We start from the raw sequence: 26,747 nt of genomic DNA on the forward strand, positions 1-26,747 counted from the left end.
CTGAGCCGCGGCTCCCCGCGCAGGGCGCTGTCCCCGCTCTCAGCGGGGCCGCCGGCAGGGGACCCGGGCTCCCGGTCCCGAGCCGCGCCGCCGCCCCGGTGCCCAGCACCGGACAGCGCCTTCCTCCCGGCCCGCCAGTGGCTCTCGGGTGACTGACAGGCGGCCCGGCCATACGGGGAGCGGGACAGCGGGCGCGCACCTACGAGGGCTGGGTGGGAAGGGGCCAGCGGTAATGAGGGGTTGGCTCTGGCAGAGCAGCCTGGTGAACAGCCTCCCGCAGCCGGGAGAGGGCGGAGCGTGGGTCTCTCGGCTGGGAAACCCGAGCGCTCGGTTAGCCCGGCACCCGCTCTACAGGAACGAGCCGGTCGGACAGGACCCAGCCCCGCGCCTCGCCATGCCCGCAGGATGCGGAGCCCCGCCGCGTGGGGCCGGACTGGGAGACGGGACCTGCCACCTGCTCGGCTGAGGGCGCGGCCGCCTCTGCGTGCGGCGCCTTAGAACACCTCGGTGGCCGCGGCGGGGGGCTGAGGACGTAGGCAGGCTAACTATAGCCTCTCCCCGGAGCCAGACGGGCTGCAGCCTGCTCGGAAGCCGGGCTGCGTAATCCCAGCGCTGCCCACCGTGCAGAGGGCGCGCTCGCTGGGCATCGCCACAGGTGACTTGAATTTTTCCGCTGCAGCTGCCTTGCCAAGACACGCCACTGCCACTGATCGTTGTTTGTACCTTGGCTGGGGGTGGGTGGGGACAGCCGTGATAATAATAGTAAAGGGACCTAGCCGTGCCTGCGAGATCCGAGGACATGGCTCGGCGCCTGCTTCTCTCTCTCTTGCTCTTTGCCCAACTGGGGGTCGGGGCTGGATCCAGCCAAGGGCGGACGGTGCACCACAAAGAGAAAGCAATCACGGGGAAACAGCCTATTTACAACAACATCAAGAGCCCGGATCCTCCCCCGGCTCCCTGGAGCAGATCTACCGAGAGCACCATCTTGGCGCAGAGGCTCACCGAAGAGGTGCCCCAAAACGTGGCTTCCTTCCTCTACACGGGGGACTCACGGGAACTGGGGCGCGCCAACTGCTCCCGGAGGTACGAACTGGCCAGCCTGGCTGGGAAGTCTCGCCTCACCGCTCACCCTTCTTTGCACGGTGCCCTGGACACGCTCCTCCACGCTACCAACTTCTTGAGCATGATCCTCCAGAGCAATAAATCCCGGGAGCAGAACTTGCAGGAGGACATGGGGTGGTACCAAGCCTTGATCAGAAGTCTCCTGGAAGGAAACCCCAACATATCTAGAGCAGCTATTACTTTCAATGTAGAGCCCTTGTCCTCTGCTCCCCAGGTTTTCCTCCAGGCCAGCCGGCAGGAGACCCAGATCCTCCTGCAGGATTTGTCCTCCACAGCTCACCATTTAGCCAATGCCTCGATCGAAACGGAGTGGTTCCACAGCTTGAAGCGCAAGTGGAGGCCACACCTGCACAGGAAGGTTTTAACCCCGGGCCCTAAAACTTTGGAGAGCAGCTGGAAGAAGAAGTACAGCCACACAGCAGATAAGAACCACATCAAATGGTCCTCGCCCTACCTGGAGTGTGAGAATGGGAATTACAAACCTGGATGGCTAGTGACTCTGTCAGCAGCTTTTTATGGGCTGCAGCCAAACCTTCTCCCCGAATTCAGGTAGGAGGAGAACTCCTTTCTATGTAGTTACTAGTCCTCAGAGTTGTGTTGGGAAGGTGTCACACATTCCAGATGGGTTTGTTGTAGGGAAGGGGCACCCAGGAACTTGTCTCTCAGTTAACTTGATCATCCAATTCTAGAACAACTCCCCCACCTCCAATCAAACACACAGCAAAATCAAACTTCCTTTAGAGGCAGACCTTGGCTGAGCTCTTTATTGCCCTGCTGTAGGGAGCTGTTGCCTGGTAAAAGCATCACTGTTTGTGACAATGTATAAAATACTGTTTTCTCTTATCACCTGAGTCTGGGGGAATAATTTTCATGGTCAGAAAGCAGGGTGTGTGTCTGTGTGTAGAAGAAAGCAAGAGAAGTTGCCTGTTGTAGTTAGTTATTTCTAACTGCAGGAGGAATGCAGAGTTGGTAGTTAAATGTTTGCTGATGTGTCATTAGTTACTATGGTGTATAATTAAAACCAGCACAATCCCAGACATAATTTTAACCAGCCAGAAAACATCATTTTTATTCTGCAAACTGCAATTTATACTCTTTCAAACCCATCCACTCCGGGATGTGCTCAAAGGTGATAATAATGCACATGCAGATGAATAAACCTGTGTCACCTCTGTTCATAACACGATGCAAATAGTTAGATCCTTAGATGGCTACAGGTAAAACATTAATATTTTTTCTTAAAAATAAAAGTATAATATAATGCTCCCTTATGCCTCTGCTATTTCACGTCATAAAAGCTGATACATGGGATGTTTAAAGAGCTGTATACAAGTTATTCCCCGGTAGCCAATGAGCAGTAGAGAAACAGTAGAGAAAAATGTACAAAGGCCCAAGTCTGAAGTCTTTACACTTTGATATCAGCAGGAGATTTGCCTGAGTAAAGACTGGAGGCTGGAGTCCATGGATGAGACCATAGGAACTTTTGTTGCTAGGAAAAGCACCAGATAATGCATACTGGAGTTCCTTTGAGTTCCCCACTGTGTCTTTTTTTTTTTTTCTGAAGTGGGTGGTAGCCTTTTTGTGGGTAAAACAGAAGTGCAAAGCTTCTTTTGTGCATTTGGTGCCCCTTTACTTTGGGAATCAGTGGGTGAGGAGAGGTAGCCAAGAACAAAGAGGTACATTATATGCTTTACCAGCACTCAAGATAGGGAGACAAGACAGCAATGACAACAAATGCAATTCAGCCAAACATTTTTGTGAATTACGGTTTTCTAGGCTTAGTATGAAATCCACTGGAGTCAAACCAAGGATGAATATGGCCAAATGTCTCTGAAAATGTGACTCTTCTCCAGTGGAATGATGCTCTTGTATCCTGAACTCTTCTCACATGTTGCATTGGTTGGATTAACAAGAGTTGAGCCCAGCTGCAAGCTCCTTGTTGCCGAATTTCTCAGACGGGCAAAATCAACTTGGCTGCTCTTTTATAATTTCTTCAGAGCTTGGCCCAGCACAGCACAAGAGGAGTTCATGTGCCAGAAAAGTGCTGGTGTTTCATTGACATCTGTTGTTTTTACACTCAGTGAACTTGTAGGTGCGGATAAATGGAGATGACTGTACATGCGGTGGTGCACAGCATGGAGTCTTCTCTTGTTGGGGTGGAGGGGGAACATATAATCCACAAAAGTTTATTCATCCCTAAACAAGTGCTGTCTGGCTGTTGGCTGACCTCTTCAGCTCCGTCCATCTAAGAACGAAGATCTTTACTCAGAGCTTAATCTTGCACCATAGATGTCAATAGGAGGTTTGCCATTGACTTCAACAGGAGCAGAATCAGGCCCTGAGGCAGCAAAGGGTCTAGAGCTTTAAAGTAACTCTGTTTCATGCCAGGATTCTATCCACATGATCCCTTAAAACTTCTCTTCATCCTACCAAAGAACACATCTGCTGGACTGGGTACAGCCCCAGCCGTGCCACAGACACATCTCTGTGATGTAGGCCCACACTGTGATAGCCTTCTCTACTCCAGGCAATATACCAGGTCCATTTTGGAGCAATACTTGCCACACAAATTGACCAATAGAGGTCATTATGGTAGCAATACAAAGCATTTCCTTTACCTCTGCAGCCTTCCCACCCTACCTCCCCATTAAATGTGCTTTTTAGCATGTTGGCGTAACAATGATTAACTAGATACAGAGTCCACTGCAACAATTTTATGCACCTCTGGGCAACTGTTATACAACTATGTTTTTGGAGTTCTATATTCATCATCTCTTTTTTTTTTCATTTGAACGATACTGAAAGGGGCCATGTTGTTACCATGTTTGAAACAGATTCTATTGTGTCGAAAGGTTAATATTAAAGGTGATTAAACTATTATGTATGTTTTATTATTGTTAAAACACAATGGAAATACAGCTTGTTAAATGTTTCTGGTAAATATTGTATGTGATTGGGGTGGGGAGAAATACATACATTTGATTTACACTGTCAGGGTCAAATGTTTTATTTCCTGTTTTCAATTTGTGGAGTAATAGATGAAAGATGAGCTTGTACTTTAAAATATACATACAAAGATATTCTACAAAATACTGGAAAAATACTTGGGCTGTCAATTAATTGCAGTTAACTCACCTATTAACTAAAAAAAAATTAATCACAGTTTTAAATTGCACTGTTAAACAATAGAATACCAATTGAAATTTATTAAACATTTTTTGGATGTTTTTCTACTTTTTCATATATATTGATTTCAATTACAATACAGAATACGATGTGTACGGTGCTCACTTTATATTATTATTTTTATTACAAATATTTGCACTGTAAAAATGAATAACAAAAGAAATAATATTTTTCAATTCACCTCATACTGTAGTGCAGTCTCTTTATCCTGAAAGTGAAACTTACAAATGTAGATTTTTTTTGTTACATAACTGCACTCAAAAAAAAAACAAAAACTTTAGAACCTGGAAGTCCAATCGGTCCTACTTCTTGTTCAGGCAATCGCTAAGACAAACAGTTTATTTACATTTGCAAGAGATAATGCTGCCCACTTCTTGTTTACAATGTCACCTGAAAGTGAGAACAGGCGTTCGCATTGTACTTTTGTAGCCAGCATTGCAAGGTATTTTCATGTCAGTTATGGTAAACATTTGTATGCCCCTTCATGCTTCAACCACCATTCCAGAGGACATGCTTCCATGGTGATGACGCTCATTAAAAATAATGCATTAAATAAATTTGCGACTGAACTCTTTGGGGGAGAATTATATGTCTCCTGTTATTTTACCCACATTCTGCCATATATTTCATGTTATAGCTGACTCGGATGATGACCCAGCTTTTAAGAACACTTTCCCTGCAGATTTGACAAAACACAAAGAAAGTACCAATGTGAGATTTCTAAAGATAACTACAGCACTCAACCCAAGTTTAAGAATTTGAAGTGCCTTCCAAAATCTGAGAGGGATGAGGTATGGCGCATGCCTTCTAAAGTTTTAAAAGAGCAACACTCCAATGCAGAAACTACAGAAACCGAACCACCAAAAAAGAAAATCAACCTTCTGCTGGTGGTGTCTGAGTTAGATGATGAAAAAGAACATGCGTCGGTCTGCACTGCTTTGGATCGTTATAGAGCGGAACCTGTCATCAGCATGGACACATGTCCTCTGGAATGGTGGTTGAAGCATGAAGGGATATATGAATCTTTAGCGCATCTGGCATGTAAATATCTTGCAACGCCAGCTACAACAGTGCTATGTGAACGCCTATTCTCACGCCTATTCAGTGCTATGTGAACGCCTATTCTCATTGTAATCAGGAAACAAGGTAGCATTATCTCCTGCAAATGTAAACCAATTTGTTTGTCTGAGCGATTGGCTGAACAAGAAGTAGGACTGAGTGGACTTGTTGGCTCTAAATTTTACAACGTTTTATTTTTGAATGCAGTTATTTTTTGTACATAATTCTACATTTGTAAGTTCAACTTTCATGATACAAAGATTGCACTACAGTACTTGTATTAGATGAACTGAAAAATACTATTTCTTTTGTTTTTAACAGTGCAAATTTTTGTAATAAAAATAAATATAAAGTGAGCATTGTACACTTTGTGTTCTGTGTTGTAACTGAAATCAAAATATTTGAAAATGTAGAAAACATCCAAAAATATTTAAATAAATGGTATGCTATTATTGTTTAATAGCGCGATTAATCACCATTAATTTGTTTAATTGCTTGACAGGTCTAAAAATACATTATTATAGTTTATAGAAAACAAAAGATTAGCCTTGTAGTTTTTTAAAAACATAAATTATTCTAATATTGTACAACATTTTCTATAATTCTTAGATGCAAAGTTAGGCAGTCCAAACCCCAATACTTTTTTAAAAGAAGAAATCAATTAAAAATATGAAATCAGAAACTGAGTGAAATATTCGACATAGTCATTACAACATTAGTATTAATCACCATAAGTTGCCTCCCAAAATAGGTTTTTATTTCCCCTTTCCATCTGTCGTTAAGTGACACAACATGTTTTAAATTTCAAACTCCTATTTAAAGCCCTTATGCGAACAAAACGCGTATATGCTGGTCTCTTTCTTTTGAAGAAGTTACACTGATTCTCTCCAACAAAATGTGTCTGTGAACCATCTGTTAGGGATGCGTTAATGCTGCTTCCATTCGTTGTCTGGCATGAGAGCAGTAGCAATAATTTAGTGCATGCCCACTCTAAACATCTTCTAACTTTCTATATACTTGCTTGCTTGCTTATCTCTGGAGTATGATATTGTATGCATGATGTGACACAGTGAGACATTAATTTTCTTGATGGAAGAGTATTCTTTAGGCTTACAGAATAGGAGTTTGCCTTTGCTTGTATTTATATGAATGCATTGCAGTGCAGCAGTTCTCAAACTGTAGTTTGGGACTCCAAGGTGGTTTGTGACCCCCTTTTAATGAGGTCAACAGGCCTGGTGTTAGATTTGCTAGGGTCCAGGGATGAAGCCAAAGTCCGAGCCCCACCACCCAGGACTGAAGCCCTGGGCACCGGGGCTCAGGTTACAGCCCCCTCACCCAGGGATAAAGCTCTCGAGCTTTGCTCACCCTCCCCAGGCGACAGGGCTTGGGCTTGGCCCCTTTCTTGGGCCATGTAGTAATTTTTGTTGTCAGAAGGGGGTCACAGTGCAATGAAATTTGAGAAATGCTGCGAATAGTATATGGACACCTCATATTATTAAAAACACAGGGCTAAACTCTGCCCTTAGTTACACCCAGGTAGATCTGGAGTAATCCCATTAAAGTCAGCAGAAATGTTTCAGACCTACACTGGTGCAAAAGAGAGTAGAATTTGTCCCTCCTGGTTGAACATGAGTACTACCACAAATATAGAGTGGACAAATGACTACTATTTCTGTCCAATAGCTGTTGCTATTTGTTGCTAGACCTTTCTTCAATGGCATTCTGGAAATTTAACCATAAGCCCGTTTAAAGAGTAACTTCTTACTCTGGGCCATGAAGGCCTCTGTACTCTGCACTGCCAGAGGAAGTGACCTGCCCTCTACTGAAGGTCACTCTACTGAAAACATCTTGTCATCTGTCCTAGACAGTTCTGCCCTAGGAACTGGAAACCAGACTACCTGAGGTGAAGCCTCAGAAAAAGAATTTAGAAGAAAATATGGTCCTATATCTTGTCTTGCAAAGGCTAGCAAAGTAGGCCAATATTAAAATGAAGCCGAGAAATTAAAGAGAACTCAAAATACGCATGATAATATCCCGGCTCTTTTAAGATAATCACTGCCTAAATAGTTCTAACATAGCTTGGACCTCTTATTTCCCTAGAAACCTGTTATATTTTTAGCCATTTCTGTTGGCTTTGAGATTTTTTTAGAAGGGACTGTTCATCACACAGTGGCAATGGCAGTGCTTTATTTTACCATTTGGGAAAACGTACATTTGGTCGCAAGGATAGATTTTTTAAGGAGGCTAAATGCACCATATAGTGAAATTCTCCCACCACCACTCCGCCTCCTCCTTCTCCTTATAAAACCTGAGTAATGAGGTTTTAGGGATGGCGTTCACCACCTAAAGCGTGGGCACAGAAAGGGCTAGATCTCTGTCCCTCTGCAGTTGCTACTCCTGCACAGAGTGGTGGAGCAATAGGATTTGTCATGAATCTTGTGGACCCCTCTCAATGTAGTTACCAGACCTCCATTATATACTTACCTGGAATCACCTTCTATGGTGCAGAAACATCATGTTTAGCTGGTGCTGGTGCAACCCCGCTGCAGAATTTAAATGGTGTGAAGAAACTTGCATATGTGTTCCCCACTGTGGATGCATTTCACTTTCTAGAAGTGCATATTTGGCCTCTGGAGAAGGAATTGGATGCTAGTACATTGCTTCTGCAACTGCAGATGATTAGTGGGCCAACGGGGAGGTTGGACAGCTCTGGTGGAAGTTAACCACACAGTTTGGTATCAGTAGACTAGCCATTAATGGTTCCCTTTTCAGTTCTAAATAGTATCTTGAATACAGCCCTGTAGCGAGTCGGTGTGACTCCCCTCCTGCCCAGCAGAGGGCGCTCCCTCCCAGAAGCCCAGCTGGGCTGAGCCACCACTTCCTGTCCCCGCCCCCCGGAAGTCAAGGGGCGGGACAGGAAGTAGAAAAGGAGAACGCCAGAGCTCAGTCAGGAGCCAGCCACCGCCGCGAGCAGACGTACCGGCGGGAGCTCCAGACTGGGAACCCTCCAGGACCCGAGGCGGCGATCCGGACTGGCCCCCACTGCCCCGCGCCCGGTACGATGAGGAACCCGCGGAACGTCCCCGGGATCGGAACCCGGAGCAGCCGCTAGGACTTCCTCCTGCCCGGTACGAGGAGGAGCCGCCGCTGCCGTTGCCGCTTCCGCCCTGCCATCGGAGGCAGCCGGGCCGGACTTCCCGCAGGAGTTGCCGGACCTGCCCCCAAGCCCTGGCCCTGCAGACCCCATGCCGATGGACTGGTCCGAACTCACGGCGACCGAGGAGCAGGTACCCATAGAGGGGGAAATGGACTGTAGCCCGGGGATAGCCGACCCCTGTCAGGCTATAGGCACCGAGGTGCCCATGTCGGTGTGTTTCGGTCAGGACCCCACTGACCAGCGGCCGTGCTAGCCGCTACTAGGGCCCCGGGCTGGGACACAGTGGAGTGGGTGGGCCTGTGTCCCCCCTGCCACCCCACTCACGGGTGGCAGTCTCCCCCTCACCCCAACGCAGACAGACGCCTGCACTAACCTGAGTTGCTGTCGTTGCTCAGCCCCTGACGTCAGGACCTGAGTCCTGTGGATTAGGGTTTGTTGCCCCGCCCTGACCAGAGAGGCTGGGCTTACTGACTGTGTAATTGCTCAGCTCCTGAGGCAAGGACCTGAGGCCTAAACTGAACTGCTGTAGTAAACTGTTGGTACCCAGCCCCCTGCTCCAGAGGGCCTGGGTTTTATATTGAACTGGTGTTGCCCAGCTCCTGCTGTAAGGATCTGGGAGTAGAACTGCTATTGTGCTGCCCCGCCCTAATTGAGGGCCTGGGCTTACACTGATAGACTGTGTGCCTTGTGTTCGTCCCCTGCCTGAGGGTCTGAACCTGTGGACTTCCTGAGACTGATTGCTGTTATCCAGCCCCCTGCTCCAGAGGGCCAGGACTTCTTGAGACTGATTGCTGTTACCCAAGCCCCTGCTCCAGAGGGCCTGGGCTCATATTGAACTGTGGTTATCCAGCCCCCTGCTCCAGAGGGCCTGGACTTCTTGAGACTGATTGCTGTTATCCAACCCCCTGCTCCAGAGGGCCTGGGCTCATATTGAACTGCTGTCACCCAGCCCCCTGCTCAGAGGGCCTGGGCTTATATTGAACTATTGTTATCCAGCCCCGCTGATCCAGAGGGCCTGAACAGGAGACGGTACTAACCCTGATTTCTTGCCGTCCCACCAGTTAGAGGGGACAAGGAGCGAGTCGGTGTGGCTCCCCTCCCGCCAGCCGGAGAGTTGAGCCCCGACCAACAGCTTACAAGCCCTCATTTTTGTTAATATCCTGTTGTAATGCACTAACATTGTAGGCAGTGATCATGACTATTACTCGTCAGTATCTTCCACTAGGCCTGAATACCGTAAGGCCACAGATACTCCTTTTCCCACTATTGTAACAAGTCCAGACTGCTTCCTCTTTGAGTCTGGTACAGTATCTGCGAGTTTTCTTTCTTTCATTTTTTTGGTTTTGTTTGTTTTTTAAAGAAGAACTATTGGGAGAGTACATCTGAAAGATGATTCTTTTGGCAATTCAATGCCCATTATCAGCAGGCTGACCATTTATTTTGAAGGATGCTACGTGCTGGAGCATTTACAGAAAATAAATTGACTAAAAAATTCAGCTGACCAAGTACTATGTTTTTTATTTTCTGATGTTTGTCTTTCTGGCTTTCAGATCCAGTTCCTCAAATGTATTTAGGTGCCTAATGCCCATTGATTTTTTTTCGCTGTATAGTCAAACCTGGTCATTCCTTCCATAAAGATAGTGGAATTCACTGAGTCATCATTCCAATTTCAGCAGGAATTGTACTGAACCCAGATAAAGCCATGTTGAATGGTGTTTAGTTCGGAGTTCATTACTGAAAGCAAATAAATCCACGGGGGAAAATTCATATATATGAACAAACAGCAATTTCTTAGGGAATATTTTACTTAGCTTCTTAGTTTGTTAAATATGTAACAGGAATCAAGTTTGTTATTAAAATTTTTCAAAGATAGGTCAAAACAAATCCTGAATAAATGAAAGAAAATAATTTGGCCATTAATATTTTCCCTTTATAGGTGATTCAAGTCCTTACCTTAATTCCTTTCTCACATTTTAAACTAGTTTTCTCATTCCCTAAACTCTACAATCCAGTCTGCAATATTTCAAATAGTGAAGGAAAGACATAGAATTAGGTTTATGGAGGATTACATGCTAAATGTACATGACTTCACATATTAGTTGTATAATCCTAAAAATATTGTAAAATGATGAAATTGATACCTTCTTATTCTAAGATACTATGACCCATAATAAGTTGGGAGTGGAAGGGGGAGAATAGATTTGACTTTGAAGATAATAAATGGATCATTTTAAGCATTTACTTCCTAAATATTTCAAAACTTTTAGTTTTATGGTCATGAAAGGACAGCAACTGGTGGGATCAGAGAAGGCCCATTACTATGTTATGGATAATTTATTATCTGTTAGCATAGCACCCACGATGTTCTCTAGACATCTATGAATGGATGGTCCTTGCCCTAAGGAGCTCACAAGACTAAGGAGAGACAGATAGAGAGAGGTTAGGAAAGAGGAACAATAAATAAATAAATTAAAAACCAACAAATCTTGAGTAACTGCTGGAATCTTGGACTGTTGGAATTCAGTCCAAAACACAGCAACAGTGTGGCTTTATGTGAGGACTAAAACATGGACAGGGTTGAAGTGCACGTTACAGTTGTGAGGGTTATTTTGGGTTTGAACATTTGGAAGGAAGACTAGAAAGAACCTGCTCTTTCTCCTCCCCTCCCCCATGACAGCACATCATCTGGGATAAGTTGTCATAGCTCTATTGACTTCAGTGAAGCACTGACAGTTTACACCAACTGAGGATCTGCCCCTTGATCTTTACCACTTTTTATTCCTTCAATCCACAGTCTCAGTTTGTGGACACAGAAGTCCCCATGTGCAAGGCTGTCCCTCATGGCAGAATTCAGCCAAGTAGTAATTTAAGAAGGAGACTATTTTAAGAAGCTCTTTTGATTTAATTACAGGGAAATCCCCAGATATGCAGCAATGCATGCCATAGATCTGAAGCCTATGTTGTCAATGAGATTGAGGATTCTAATCTTCTTTCAGATATAACTACTCCTCACTTGTAATACTGTTCCAAAAGCCCATGGGGATTTCCTTTGCAGGTGAATCCTAATTCATGTGCCCACATTGCTATCCCCTGTTCTCTGATCAGGTTTATTTTTAGTGAAAGTTGGTACTCCTATGAAAATGTATGTTGCAAAACAGCAATAGTGCTACTGCTAAGGTCTTAGAAAAATCTGTCTCTGTATTAATGAAAACTGAATTGTAGTGGGGGGAACAGATCAAAATCCTATTCTTTGCCATACATACAGTAAGTCCCTATTGCCATCTGAAGCTCTAAGTGGCAATCGTGCATACATATAGACCAAAATTGTTAAAAATGGCAGAGTGTTTTCCAAAGTGACTTAAGCACTTAGAAACCTAAGTCTCATTGATAGCCTATGTGACATAGGCACCTAAGTCACTTGGGCACACTTGTAAATTTTATACTAACATTTTTAGAAAGTGATTGGTAATTTTGGAAAACCAGCTAGAGACACCTTGAAGGGGCCTGATTTTCAGAAAGTTCTGAGGACTCAAGATCCTTTTAAGGTGTCTCAAGTTGGGCAACCAAAAATTGACACCCAAAATCACTAGTGACTCTTGAAAATCTTGGCCAAAGTAATTAATTTATGTGCATGTATCTGTCTAGGAGTGCAGAGATTTGCAGAGTAGTCAGGCTGCACCATCTGTGGGGAATTAATCAATTCTTCTGCAGCACATGGTAAGAGGGATGTACTGTAGGGAGCTGGGAGCCTGAGTCTGGTCGTAAGAGTCAGGAAGGGCCTCTAGGAAGAGTTCTGGAGCCGAGGAATGACATCTTCTCTACCACTTGACAGCCCGGCCTTAAAGCTTGTCTTTAGCTGGGAGAAGCACTGTGATGTTTGTGTTTGGTCCTTTAAATTCTTTACATTTCTAATATAGCACATAACAGTGTTTATACTCCACTGAGTTATGCAGAATCCTTTCATGCCCAGAATGGCCAGGTTAGGAGGTCAGTCTAGCATCTTTCAAAAGAAATATATATTTCACAGTTGAAGCCTTTACAAAGCATGAATATAACCAAGAAAGCTTTTCCAAATTCCCTTTTTAAAGGTTGTGTCCTCTTTATATGTTCACATCTAGCTCTAACTTGCTGGAAGTCTTGCTAATTCTTTGTCTCTCCTCATATCTTCTTGACTAAGAGGCTTGTGTAGCTTATATGGGTAGACTATAAGCAGAACTGATTACAAGGATCTTTTATTGGTACGTTTGACATCTCTTCATTTTTATTTGTCCTCTGCTCATGTGCATTTAATTTTATGTAGGTAAGCACTAGACAAACTGCATTCCTGTTCAACTGAGATTTGACCTCTTTGACAAAAAGACTCCTAAAATCTAGGAGATAGAAGGACCATGTTTGTCACTGTTTAAATATTTGGCAAACCATCCTGTGCGCCTCTGCTTGTAAGCAGCACTGTGAAAAGGAAACATACTCTTTCTATTTCACAGAGTGACACTGGTGTCAAAAATTCTCCTGCAGACACACAAGTTTGTAACTCATTGTTACAATGAAGTATAACTACTGAAAATATCAAGATAACCACTAAGCTGGGAAAACAAGTTTAAATCAATTACTGGCACTGATTTTGAAGCAGACAGAATGTCAACAAACAGTGATGCTGGAAATTAAGGCAGACATGAAAGCCTCTTAAATCAAACCTTCTGACCTGACGGAAAATCCTTGATGACATCATTCTTCAACAATTCGCCATTATACATAATTCTAACTAATAATTTCTTGTCTGTGGAAATCCAAATGTTAAATATGACCCTCTAATCTTGAAGCAGTATTTTGTGTCAGCTTTATAAAACAAGGATAGAAAACAGAATATTTATAGTAATAAGATTAGCTTTCAATGCACAAAATACACTTGGTTGTCAGATGGTCTACAATTACCATTAATATTATTATTAACTTATCACTGTGGTTCTGACTTGGGTTCAGCTAAGCTGTTCTGTCAGCCTTGGTGAATATCAGACTGATACGATGTGCTGACAAGCCAAGTTTTACTATCATGCTGTTGACATTTGTGTCTTGATCACTTGGACCAAGATAGCAAAGCTAAAATTATTCCCAGCTAGTTCTGTAAATATAACATTTGGAAGTAGTTGATCCCTATATGTACTAGCAGGATGTCTTCTTCCATATGTTCCCTTTTTGGCATACTGAATCAAAAATAACTAAAAATGTGGGTAGGCTAACCAGCCTGTGTTAGCTACTGTATTAATACCAGTAAAAGATTTCAGAAATATATAATCATCCTACATAGCTGTATATGCTTTACACAGACATATGATGGTGTGGTATAAGTCTGGGATGGATGCAAAAGGGAGGTCATCACAAATGAATGCCAATAAACCTTTTACTACACTGTACTGTGGTGACATAGTCTGTAAATGCCACACACCTCACACACAAATTATTTTACATCTCTCAAGTAGGTTAAAAAGCTCTGTTAGCCCCATTCCAATCTCTATTACTGGCTTACCAGAACTGTGGAGTTAAAATAAGACAGAGATATAGAGGTGGGAAACACATGCTGGAGAGGCCTAGTAAAAAAATTGTTAAGATGCACAGTGTAAAAATGATGGCCTTAATATTTAGGACACTACCTAATCCCCATGAGTAGCTCTGGCTAAGGGAAGTGGTCTCATAACTTTTAGCATAGCAGTTGGGGTACTCACCTGGGATGTGGTAGACCCAAGTTCAATTCCCGTCTCTGCCTGATATGGAGAAGGGATTTGAATGTGAGTCTCCCATCCCTCTTCCCAGCTAATTGCTGTAGCCATGGGGGTATGGGATAGTCTGGCAGAGGTCTTTCTCAGTCTCTCCCCTTGAAGCTACTCCACTTTGTATAAATCTTTAAATAGTGATTGGAGCAGTCTGCCACGTTCCCGGGGAGTGCCCCAACAAGCAGGCTATAGTCATTCCCACACAGTTTCACTGGGCCAGTGACTATTCCTTGTAATCATGAATGGCTCTGAATTGCCACTATGAATGACAGTGAATAGTCCATTTGGGGGCAGGGCAGGATGGGATGGAGAGAGAGAGAGAGATGGATAGGGGAGAGAGAAACTACATTTACAGTGTAACCCCTCCTCCTTCCCCAGCATCAAGTCTCAGAGCCTAGGTCAACTGACTGGAGCCCATGCTATAGGGCTAAAAATAGCAGTGTAGATGTTCTTGCTCTGGCTAAAGCCTTGGCTCTGAAACCCAGTGAGTGGGGTGGGTCTCAGAGCCTGGGCTCCAGCTTGAGTGGCAACATCCATACTGCTGTTTTTAGTCCTGTAGCACAAGCTTCAAGAGCCTGAGTCGGTTGACCAGGACACTGTGACTTGCTGCTGTTTTTTCCCCCCAATGTCCCTATACCTAGAGAGATACATACTCTCTAGCCTGATGGTTAGGGTACTCATCCAGGATATGGCAGACCCAAGTGCAGATCCCTGCTTCAGTTATTAACTCAATTCATTACAAAGTGGAACAGCTTCAACAGGACGGAGTAAGACAGGCATACATCAGAATAGCCTGGTGGCTAAACACTTTCTTGAATGTAGGAGACACAAATTCAAATACCTCCTCCATATCATAGAGAGCCTAGGTGGGAATTGAAACCAGGTCTCCAACATCCTAGGTGAGAGCCCTAATGACTGGGCTAAAAGTTAGGAAGGCACCTGCTCCTCCACTCATTTTGTGAATCTTGTCCTCTGCTTTTGTTAAAATGCCTGAAGGTGAAATCACAACCTTCAAGTTGGGTGAAATTAAATATTTAATTCACCCTGACAAACTTTTGTTTCTGACTTTTTGATTCACTGAACATGTTGAAAACTTCCATTTGTCAGTTTGACCCAAAACTACATTTTTTGGCTGAGGGGAGGGATTTTTTTGGAATTGCTAGCAAACTGAAAAATCCATTATTTGCCCAGCTTTACTCATGAGAAATCTCTTTCCTAGTTTTTTTGGTGGGCTGCACTGTGTATAGAAGAGAGGAAGGTTTCTGACTGCTTCTAGGAAGAACCATTACCAATTTTGTTTTCCTCCTCTCTGTTAGGAACTTCTCTTCTTCTACCCTGTCCTCCTGGCAGAACCCACCTCCCCTTTCTGCTGATTACCAACCCCAGCAATTCACAAGGGATGGGGAGAGGGGAAGGAGACTGGTCACATTAGGACTTCAAGCAGGAAGTGAGGAAGAATCTGAATGGTGACAGGAATGTGGGTTAGAACTGATAAATATTTTGTCCACTTTTTTAAAATAAAAAATGAAGCTTTGCCAAAAATCAGAATGTTGTGAAAAGTTTGATTGGATAATTTTCAATTAAAAAAGTTGAAAACAAATTTGTCTTGTTTCAAATTGAAATGTTTAGTTTTGAAAACCCAAAATAAAATGAAAAAATAACTTCAATTTGAAACAATCTTATTTTAAATTTTTCTTTTGTTGAGGAAATGAAAATTTTCCATGGAAATGTTTGAACAAAATCATTTCACTCAAAACTTCTCACAGAATAAAGTTGGACTTTTCAACTATCTTGCATGTAGAAAAGGCTGAAAACAACCGTACTTCTCTCCACTTAGGATGATGTACTACTCCAGTGCACTAAGGGGTAGAGTACCTTAGTTACAAATTCCTCAGTCTAAAATAAGTCCAATCACATTCAAATGCTTGTTCTGCATTTACAGTCCCTAATTGCTCTGAGTCCTGTGTACTGCTGTACTCACAAGTAACCACCTCTAGCTACACTCTTGTTTTCTGGTCTCTTTTCCATTCCCTTATAGCTCTTAATCATGATAGGAATTGTACGACAGCTTGCTCCCCACGCAGTACAGCCTACTGTTGCAAAGGCATTGCAGTTTTACTCCCACTCTTAAGAGTGGTTAGGAAATTCTTAAATTATCTTATTTTCTCTCTTATGCACCCAACCTTTTTTAGGAGAAAAAAAAAGGTGTTGGGAATAACTCTCCCTTCTACCAATTAAAAACAAAACCTACACAAGGGATAAGTTCTCTTCCTTAACAGGAAGTAAAGCCCTCCTTCCCTAAGGCTTCTATAAAGTCTCCCAGGTGAGGCTGCTGCAGCTCTAATAAGGATGACTCATCACAGATCTTTCCGCAGGTGAACCAGTTTCTTCACAGCAGGTAGAAGAAAATATTTAGCTAATGTTTGTGAGAAGTTTCCAACACTTGCAAAAGCCTCTGCTTTATCATGGGCAAGTGAGTTTGGCTGCAATCATGCAAGTTCCTTTGCAGGACTGGACTCCTCCTGTGTTTATGCAGTGCTCCATTGAAATGAATATTTTGCAGGACTGGCTACCCCACAAACCCCATTTGTTGGCCTGGATGTGTTTTTAAGGATCTGAAAATGGTCCAAGTCATACCTGAGTGGTGAAATTTATGTTGGGCAGAGTTAGGAGCTAACTGAATGCTGTGAGCAATCACATGCACCTAGACAGTTTGTTATTGTTTGTATGTGGTCAGGGGCTTGGAAGCACTGTGAAGTCTAATAAGGTTGAGGACTAAACTCTGCTCAGGAATCTTGATCCACCCACACATACATCACATATAAAATACTAAACTAGTAAGCCAGATTTTCCTATTCCTGGCCAAACTCACCCCTTTGGTACCTGAAATATGAAAGATCTTTTGATTTGGATTGAGGCAGGCTGTGGAGTGCTGAACAATCCCCAAACCCTCATTTAAGCAAATCTAACCAGCACTTCTGAATATATTTTATAGGATAGATGTAGATTTGCACAAGATATGAACTAAATGTATTTATCTAAATATGAACAATGTATTCATAGTGATGAATGAATGAATGAATTTAAAAATGTCTGTCTAATACTATATAATTTATGGCTGAACATAAGAAGCACTTTAAGATGTTTTACATGAAGAGGGTAAAATGAGTCTGAGAGGTGGTGACTTATTTTGAATCTCAGATAAAATCTCCTTGATTGATGAACTAGAGTCTAAGTCAGTGTAACTATTGACTTTGGTGGAGTTTCACTTGCTTACACCAGGTCTGAATTTGGCCATAAATGGCCCAAAGGATTAAATGAATCTATTGCTCTGTTCCTGTTTTATGATGATCAGGCTTACTTGTATAGACTATGCTCTTACCAAAAAAGGCTGCATGTTCTAGTGGATTAAGTCAGGAGTTTCTGAGTTACATCTTGGCTATGCCTCTGGCTCCTTGCATGGATTTGAGGAATTCATTTAGTGCATCTGTGACCCTGTATCTCCGTCAGTAAAATGGGGATAGTAGTATTTCCAACCATACAAGGCTCTTGTGAAAATTAATTAGTTTGTACATCACTGAAAAGATTAAGGTGTTATAGACATAGCTTTAATTATTTTAATTGTTTGTGAGTAATATTGTTGGCATAATAAACATGTCCCATTCTTTAAAAAACTGATGTTAAGCAGTTGGATTCCTAACCTGAAATTAGCAGGTTAAATTTAGAGAGCCCACAGCTGATGTCATGCACTTCACTGGGGGCACAGATCCAAGAAGGCCATGAGGTATTGGCTGAAAGTGCTGGGCTGGCAATCCGTAGCTTGTAAGGAAATCTCTGTATTTGGTAGTGGAAATTAAGACTTTGCAGTGGTATGTTTTTTTCATAAAGTAAATGGCTGCAAAATGAGGCTGTGCTTTTTAGCATAGTTTGGCTTGTTTGAAATGTTAATGAGCTTGAGGATTCAACATTGCAGTTGGCTAACTTTATGCTCTGCAAGTTATTCTAATTACTATGACATTTTAGTGTGGTATTGTCCCACAATTATTATATAATATCCCGTACAAAAACACTGCACTAAAACCTTTATAATTAAACACACAATACTAGTCAAATACTAGTAACAGGTATATAATCTCTGAAGATGAACATAAATCTCCTCAGTACTAATTCGTTCCACTGACTATTCTAAGAGAAAGGAAGGAAACGTGTTTTGCTTTCATACTGTCCCTTTTGAGGTGTTTGTAATGCACTGTGATTAACTGGAAATTGGATCAGTCTGTTTTCAGCGGAAGGAATCTTCTAGTACCGTGGGAGAAACTTTTGATGATGAAAGCTTTTAAGTTCCTGGCACATGAGTATGATTCTTGAGAGAGTGCTTGCTCATTTATTTGATGTATATACTGGAAGCAGCCTTCTGAATTTCCTAGACACCAAAGACTTGATTGTCTATTGTCCTTCACTTTGTGAAATCATTTACATCGGTGTACAATGCTGTTGAGTCAGAATGTTGGCATTGTACCCTTGCTTAATACTAGTGTAAATGAACATACAAAACACAGGGCTACAGAGAATTGGGCCCCAAAGATGCTCCAGAATGTGTAGAAAAGGACTATGTGTTGTGGTCACTGAGCTACTATGCAGCAGGACTATGTTGTACTGGTGCTTTAGAACCAGAAGCAGATGGTTAAGGGGGGGGGTGTAGGGGAGAAGGGCTCTGCTACACAGCTGGTGGCTAGGAAGTTGATATTTGGGTATGCAGATGGGATGTTGGATTTAGAGAGTATCTTTGTCTGGGCTGCTGGCTTCTGTCAGTCTAAGGATTTTATAAGGCCTATATTGCTGTAGTTTCTGGGCACCTCACAGTCTTGAATGTATTTATCCTCACAGCACCCCTGTGAGGTAAAGGATATAAGTGAGGCACTGAGAGGTTAAGTGACTTGTCTGAGACCTGCTGTGTGGTCTGTGATACTCAAAGCCAGGACTCCTGGGTTCCTTGCTAACACCTTAACCACTGGACCATGATCTCCTTCAGGGGCTTGAGGTCAGGTTCACGGGTCCATTGCATGGGTTTCTTGTGGGGACTGGGTAGAGGAGTCCTTGCCTCATTGGTGGAGGTTTGTCTGTTCCCTGGTGGGATCCCATCCCTCTGAGGAGAGTGGTAAGAAGAGACTCAAGATCAGAGGGCTTGTACAAAATCACACAAATTGTGTTTTCCACATGTGGGAGAAATGAGAAATGCCCACTTGGGGATCCCATTATTTGTGAGCTGCCCTCTCCCCAAAGACCAAGGCAGGGGATGAACTAAGACAAAAGGTCACTTCAGAGGGAAAATGACTTTGAAATCTCAAACTTTTTGTCAAATTTATTTCCTTTTTTGGCTAGCTCTGGTTATTGGTATGTGTTGCCTGAGCTGGGGAGAGAGCAGGCAGGTGAACGTCAGTCAGCAGATGGGTCAAAGAAACATGCTGAGGGTAGTGTGAGGGGGCTGAGGACAGATGTGAAGATGGAAGCCGGGAGTGATGGGAGGTAGCTTTGGCAAAGTGACTGCTCCGTCAGTCAGTGAAACACAGAACAGAAATCACATGATTCAAAATGGGAAATTGAAATGGTAACTAAATGAGGCAAGTAATTCAAATGAAAAATCAGGCCTGGGGCTAAGGTAGGGTGACCAGATGTCCCGATTTTATAGGGACAGTCCCGATATTTGGGGCTTTTTCTTATATAGGCACCTATTACTCCCCACCCCCGTCCCAATTTTTCACACTTGCTATCTGTTCTCTCTAGGCTAAGGTGCTGTGTGTATTGGATAATAAAAAGAGTTTGCAATGGAGTAAAGCAATGCGCTCCAAAAGACATGCTTTATTTTTTCTCTTAGGATTTATTGAGCTACTTAGAAATCAATGGGAGATTTCTCCATGGACTTCAACAGGAGCAGGATTTGGGTCTTATTACCTTGGTAAATAGCTCCCTCTAGAGTAGACAATAGGACATGTGTGTCTTTTGGAAGAGGGTTAGTCTTTTAGAATGATGTGGCTGGCAGTTTCTGACAGTGTAATGCTTATTGTATTACCTGGAAACTAAAGCTATCCCCTCCAGAGAGCATCCCATATGTGCTAGTCTCAGATATATTCTGGTCTGAAAATCAGAACTGAAGGCCAGAAGTACAGGCAATTGCTAGGCCCTAAAACTTTAACGACGGAGACTCATCAAATTACCTGAGTATATAACTTATTCTTACCTACCATTTTACTTTTGCTGATTGCTTTAGATCTAAGATAATGATCTTCTGAGTTCTGGTCTCATGGTGATTCATGTCAGGGAGCAATAACATCACAGAGGATCTCTCTGCAGCCATTACCTCAGCAACTGATCTTCTGTTTTCAGATCTCTTACAAAATTCTGTATTTAGATTAAACATTTTGTACCAAATACAATAAAGATGTAATTGTGCTTTGTGCTCTGTACATGCAGACAATTCACAGATATAAAAGTTGAACCAGTTGCTCCAAAGTCCTTGTATTAATTGCGGCTTTCTTGTTTCAGAGGTGTTGTCAAAGTTGACATAAATCTGCAGAAGGTGGACATTGACCAATGTTCAAGTGAGGGATGGTTTTCAGGAACTCACAAATGCCATCTCAACAATTCTGAGGTAAGCGCATTAGTTTTTACCAGTTGAGTTCAATTCTCTATCTTTCCATCATGTAACACATTTTCTTTGTGTTTATTGTATGTTGTGTGTTTTTGTACTTTTCTTTAAAGGCAATTTGTGCTCTAAAGATTTTTCTGTGCCTCAAGGTATTATGGTAGTATATGAACAGTAGGAATATCAGCACAAAATAAAACTGAATCTCACTGTGCAGACATAACAGTGTTAGCGGCAAAGAAGATTATCTGTGAAATGACTTATGAAGTTCTGCTTGAGAGTCAAATAATAGACTTCACTTTATACAACATCTTAAAATAGCCTTGCAATTAAAGTTTATCACTTTTGGCTGGCAAACCCATTGTGGATTATATAATAGAACTGGTTGAAATGCTGATGGTATTTGTTCAAAAAGACTTGTTTTTGTATGTGCATTTGGAAGAGTAATATGCACTAAGAGGGAAAATTGGATTTTGTATTTTTTTCTCTTAAAATAGAAACGCTAACACTTTGACAGAACTGACTTAATATTTCAGTGTTCCACATCTTCCTGCACCACTTCTCTCTCCCCTCAGTCGCTCTCTCTCAAGGGTCTGTGATTAGCTCAGTTTGTAGCCACATCACAGATCATCCAAACTGGACAGTCACCTGTATGCAATGAGACTTTGACACTGGAATACTGATTAGAATACTAATTAGATTCTTGGTATTTTTATTTATATGGGGGATATTTTCAATGACACAAATTGGAGTCAAGTCCAACTCCCCTTTACTTTCAATGGGAATTGAGCACCTAACTACTCTTTCTACCTCTGAAAAGCTCTCAAATAGTTATTAAAACATATGTAGACAATTGTTGCTTTCCTCTGCTTTAGGTGATGGTGTCATGAGTAGAGCTGGTAGGAAATTTTTCAACAAAATGTGTTGTGTTGTAAAATGCCAATTAGTAGAAGAAAAAACTGTTTGTGGGAAAAGGTTGGTTTCAGCAGATTTCTCAGTTAAACTCTTTTTTGGGAAAAAAATAGTTCTGAAGTTTAAAAAATGTTCCATTTCTTTGGAAACAAATTGTTCTTTTCATTTTTGGAAACAACTTTGTTTTAAAATTTAAGCTAATTATAGTTTTTAAAAAGTTTAAATTTGTTTAAAATTAAACGTTTACATTGACCTGAATTAAAAAAAATTCAGATTGTTTGTTACTTTGCAAAAGTTTTCAAGATCTTTTGATGTTTTGTCCAGGCTCAGGACAGGAAAACCTTTGAAATCTTGAAAATTTTCCTGCGATGGGAAAACAGTTTTCTGCTCAGCTCTCAGTGAATGCAACCCTTTAAAATGTGATAGTTGTCCTGAGCTTAAGGCCAATAGTTGTATTTTTTGGTGGGAAAGTATTGTCTTCTCCTCCCTTATGTCACAAACAGAGACATAAGCAGGGTGAGTGTGGGTGTTGGGTTAAATTTCTTCCTGCAACCAAGAAGAAAAGGAAGAATCTTAGAGGGAGCCTCAAAATATGTTAAAATTAAAATGGAGAGAACAGTGAAAGAAGGGGACAGTAGTGGTCTTTAACTCACTTTAGGACTTATCCAAAGCCCACTGAAGTCTTTCCATTTACTTTAATAGGCATCGGACCAGGCCCTATCCTTTATATTTTAGAAAGTGAGGTCACAGAGTCAAACCAACACAGACATATTTCCATAATCAAACTTTCCTCCCAAATCCTGAGGCCTAACAATGGTATCCTGGGCAGAGCACCTTGGCTGTGAAAAAGAGGTTTCCCTTTGAATGTGGCATTTAGTAAAATTGCTGTAATTTTACATGCCTCCCAGTTTATTACAGCACGTGAGGCAAGTGGAGTGTTACTTTGGTAAATTTAGTGGTGTGGTTAGATGTTGTCTGTGTGTTATCTCAACTGGGAAGCCTCTGGTGCTTGGGACGCGCTTCCTCAGCTGGGGGAAGTATGTAACCCACACACCTCCTGGGTGTGGTGTTGTGCCCCCTCTAGTGGCACCGAGACCACTTAGATATTAATGAGTCTGCTACAGCCTTAGTTAACGGCCATGTGGCTTCTAACTCATGCAGTAGAGGCTCATGCACTACGTTCCTGAGGTCCCTGGTTCGATCCTGACAACCGGGGTCTGTTGGTGTTACAACAGCACAATGTGATTTTTGGCTTCAGGGAGTCACCAAAAGTAACCTCATTGGGTCACTGAAAAATTCCAGTGATGGCCTCTGTACCTATGGAAAAATAGTGTGTGATCATGTAATTGCAAAACTTTCATAATACAAATGCACAAGGGGACCGAAATAAGGTTGCATGAGCAGCCTTAATTCTTGCATTTCATAATTTCTGAGTGCTTGACTTTGCAACTTGAATGTTCTTTGAATGTAGGGTTGGGGTTTTTTTTGGAGAGGGGAAACATAATGTATACACATTGTCTATTCTCCTTCTTCTCTTTAACCTGTCTGTCCTTAGATTGTTAGCTCCTCAGAGCAGGGACTGTCCCTTCTAGAATATCTAGACAGTGTCCTAGCACATGATTGACATTATCATAATAAAAATAATTAGCCACTATGTGGTGGTCCTTCTGAGGGGCTTCTACTGGCTTGGGGAGGAGGAAGTATGCATCTGAGGCTGCTTTCAGTGCCTTTAGGTCTTTCTGTTTGCTACTTTTGCTTCCTTCCATGTTGTATAAGAAAAGTGGAGCTCATGCGTGTGTGATCCAGGTGCTTTATTCCTACTGTCTTCTGCCCACCATATTAACTCTCCAGCTTCTAGAAAACTCTCAGGCACAGATCTTACTCAAAAAGGAAGATATGCCAAGGCTTTCAATCAGGGCTGTCTTGTAATGGGTCAATCACTGAACAGAATGTTTAGTAAAATAATGGTTTATGCAGTTTTCTTACTCGTCCCTCAAAGTTTTTGTAATACAGGAAAGTTCTTATGCAGCAGCAGCGCCTTTCCGTGTTCCAGCAGAGTCCTTTCTTGGCTTCTCCTGATGTTCCCTAAGACAGATTCTTCCCTCACAGCAAAGTTTAACTTGTATGTTTTCTTATAACTCCCTTCATCTCATATATTTTTTAACATATTTAAAACATACTGTTAATTAGCACAGTCAATGAATAACAGGCCTTTAGGCACAAATTTGTGTAAGCAGTAAATAGGAAGTTTCTCTATGGAGCATTGGGAGAGTCTTTGTAGGGAAGACAAAGAGGAAATAGTAGGAAGGAACTTAATAAGGGCAGTTGGTCAATTCTTCACCTCAGTATCATAGTTCTATGTTCTTAGGGGCACTCTTGTGTGCAACCAATTATCATGAATAAGATTATTTTATTTAGGGCTAGTAATATCCCATCAGCTGTTTAAATACATTTATCAAACTCATTGCCATAGTATCTGAATGCTCTTAGTCCTGTTACCCCTACAGAGACCATACAACTCAGTATGTGTGACCTGGGCTAGCCTTGTGCATGATAGACAGAATTGTTTAGTAAATTCCAGTCATCTGAAAGTGTTGAAATCCAGTCTGTATTGTGGGTCACTTTTTAAGCCTGAGCCAAAGCCCATTGACATTAATGGGAATCTCTCTCCATTGACTTCAGTTAGATTTGGATCAGAGTCTAAGGGTATGATTTAGAGATCCCAGATCCTCTGAAGCATCTGGTACCGGCCGCTGTCAGGCACTGGAATTGTTGGATCACTGGTTTTATCCAGTAGGCAACTCTTATGTTTCTATTCTGTTGTCTGTGTGCTGTACCTCTAAATGTAGAAAAGACCCACGCCCCACTCTCTGCCCCTGCTGCATGGGCACTTACCATTTCACTTTAGATGCACAATGTTAGTGAGAAACTATATTCTCTGATTCATGAAAACAAAATCTTTGTTCCCCTTGATCTCCGGTAAATCATTCACTTTGGAAATACAGGTTTTGCTCTTCGTCCATTCAAAAAAACCAGAAACTAATGGTTCAACTTAAAGAAAAACTTTACATTTTATCTTTAAACTGTAACAGAACACCATTTATTTCTCTAGAACAAGCAAACATGGTATTTAGATAAACAAATTTTCAAACAAATGAAGGACCTATAATGCAGGGGCCATCAGGGGCCATAAGTCAACCCTGGTTAACATTTTTTGGATAACAGGGAGTTGTTTAATCAAGATTATACTGCAGTGAAGTTACTGGCAATGGTCCTTCCACAGAAAAATCTATTATTACTTCAAATGTCATAAACGTCTGATAGTGACACTTTCCTATCAATAACATAACCTGCCAGTCACTTCTCTACCTCCCACTACAGTGTCAGACACTCTGTCTTTTTTTTCATTCTGGGCTTTTTGCATAGATTCTTCCATCTAAGATGCCACTCTTCCTCTGCTGTTGGTACTTTCACAGCTGCTGCAGTGTCTCCCTTGAAGCATTTCTGCAGTGTCACACTATCTCACAGCACTTCTCAATTGACACTTTACAGTATTTTTCAAAATGGAAAACCTAGTTGAAAGGTCAGAGTTTCAAAACTGCTGAAAGTAATATTTAGCCACATACCCTGAGCTTTTTATTTATTGCCAACAAAATGTTGTATAAGTACTTCATGGAATAAGCTTCTAAGTTAAAATTGCATTGTACATTGTGGATAACTATGCAGGCAAGTAACAATAATGGTTTAACAAAGTTTGGCTGTAGGAATGATGCAAACATAGCATTAGTTCTTTCAATGCAAGGATAAAAATGAGGTGGTGTAGTTATTGTTCCAGTCTCCTTTGGGACTGACCTATTAAAGCCAATTCTGTGGTCTCAGGTGTATGGGTTTCTGTTCCTCCACTTTCCAGAAAAAGCAAAACAATAAAAATTAGGTCACAATAAATGAAAGTCTTTGGTGGTGTGAGAAATGACTGCTGTGTTCTATCCCAGCGGTGGTTGCATTTCAGTGTTTGCACATAGTGATGCCAGAATGAGAAGTGCATACAAATGCAGCTTATGAAATCAATAGAAGCTAGGCACCTAGGCACTGATGAAAATCCCACTAGGTATTCATTTGTATCTTCAGGTGCCTAATACCACAGGGACTAGAGTGATCAGGGGCCACAAAAGTACCTAGATAGATGTTTGTGTAGGTACTTTTATAGCCCATAATCACCATACTTTTATGGCTCAGCAATACAGTGGTAAGTGCCGTGCCTAGGAGTAAGTGTTTGCAGGGCCCTCTGTTATTTCATTCATTCATCATGTTAAAGAGCAAGCGGCAGATTCTCAGCTGATGTAATATCATATCTGCAACAGTAGAGCTATAACAACTTACACCATCTGAGGATCTGATCCTGAAACTTAATGCTGGGCCGGCACGTCAGGTTCTTAATTGGCAAATAAACATACTGAGCTTGCTTTTGAGATTCAAATGTCTCTTTAGAATTCTGGTATCAGTTTCAGGTGCTTTATATTGTACGTGTACAAGCTTATATGTACATTTCTGTATTTATTTTTAAAGGCTGGAAATGTTCTCACCTCACTGAATTTTACATGGCTTTCTAGATGGGGCTAATAATGAAGATATTTGTATGCGCTTTACTTAACTGTTGCAGGAATACTATACTTCTATGTTTAACTTAAATTCTTTTTGAGGCAAAAATATAGGAAGAACATTCTTACTGTAAGGAAAATTTAACTGCCTTCTGCGTTTACTAATGTTTGAGTTAAATTTCTGTATTAGAAATTAAAACCAAAATGAATCTTCCATGCCCCTCATCCTGAAAAAGAGACAATTTTTAGGAAAATAAGATAATTTAATTTACTTGACTATTATTAGCATAAAATAAGAACTG

At 41.9% G+C, this 26,747-nt stretch overlaps 1 protein-coding gene across 1 annotated transcript in view; it reads left to right on the top strand.

Moving 5' to 3' along the window:
- Positions 1–381: 381 nt before the first annotated feature.
- GPR158 (G protein-coupled receptor 158) overlaps positions 382–26,747 on the top strand; it is a 326,593-nt gene continuing 300,227 nt past the window's right edge. The window contains exons 1-2 of the mRNA XM_045003693.1: positions 382–1,671; positions 20,836–20,941. Of these exons, the coding sequence (XP_044859628.1) occupies positions 800–1,671; positions 20,836–20,941 (978 nt within the window). The 5' untranslated portion in view covers positions 382–799. The remainder of the gene's footprint in view (positions 1,672–20,835; positions 20,942–26,747) is intronic.

The sequence above is a fragment of the Mauremys mutica genome, chromosome 2, assembly GCF_020497125.1.
Source record: "Mauremys mutica isolate MM-2020 ecotype Southern chromosome 2, ASM2049712v1, whole genome shotgun sequence".
In the NCBI taxonomy this organism is placed as follows: Eukaryota; Metazoa; Chordata; order Testudines; family Geoemydidae; genus Mauremys; species Mauremys mutica.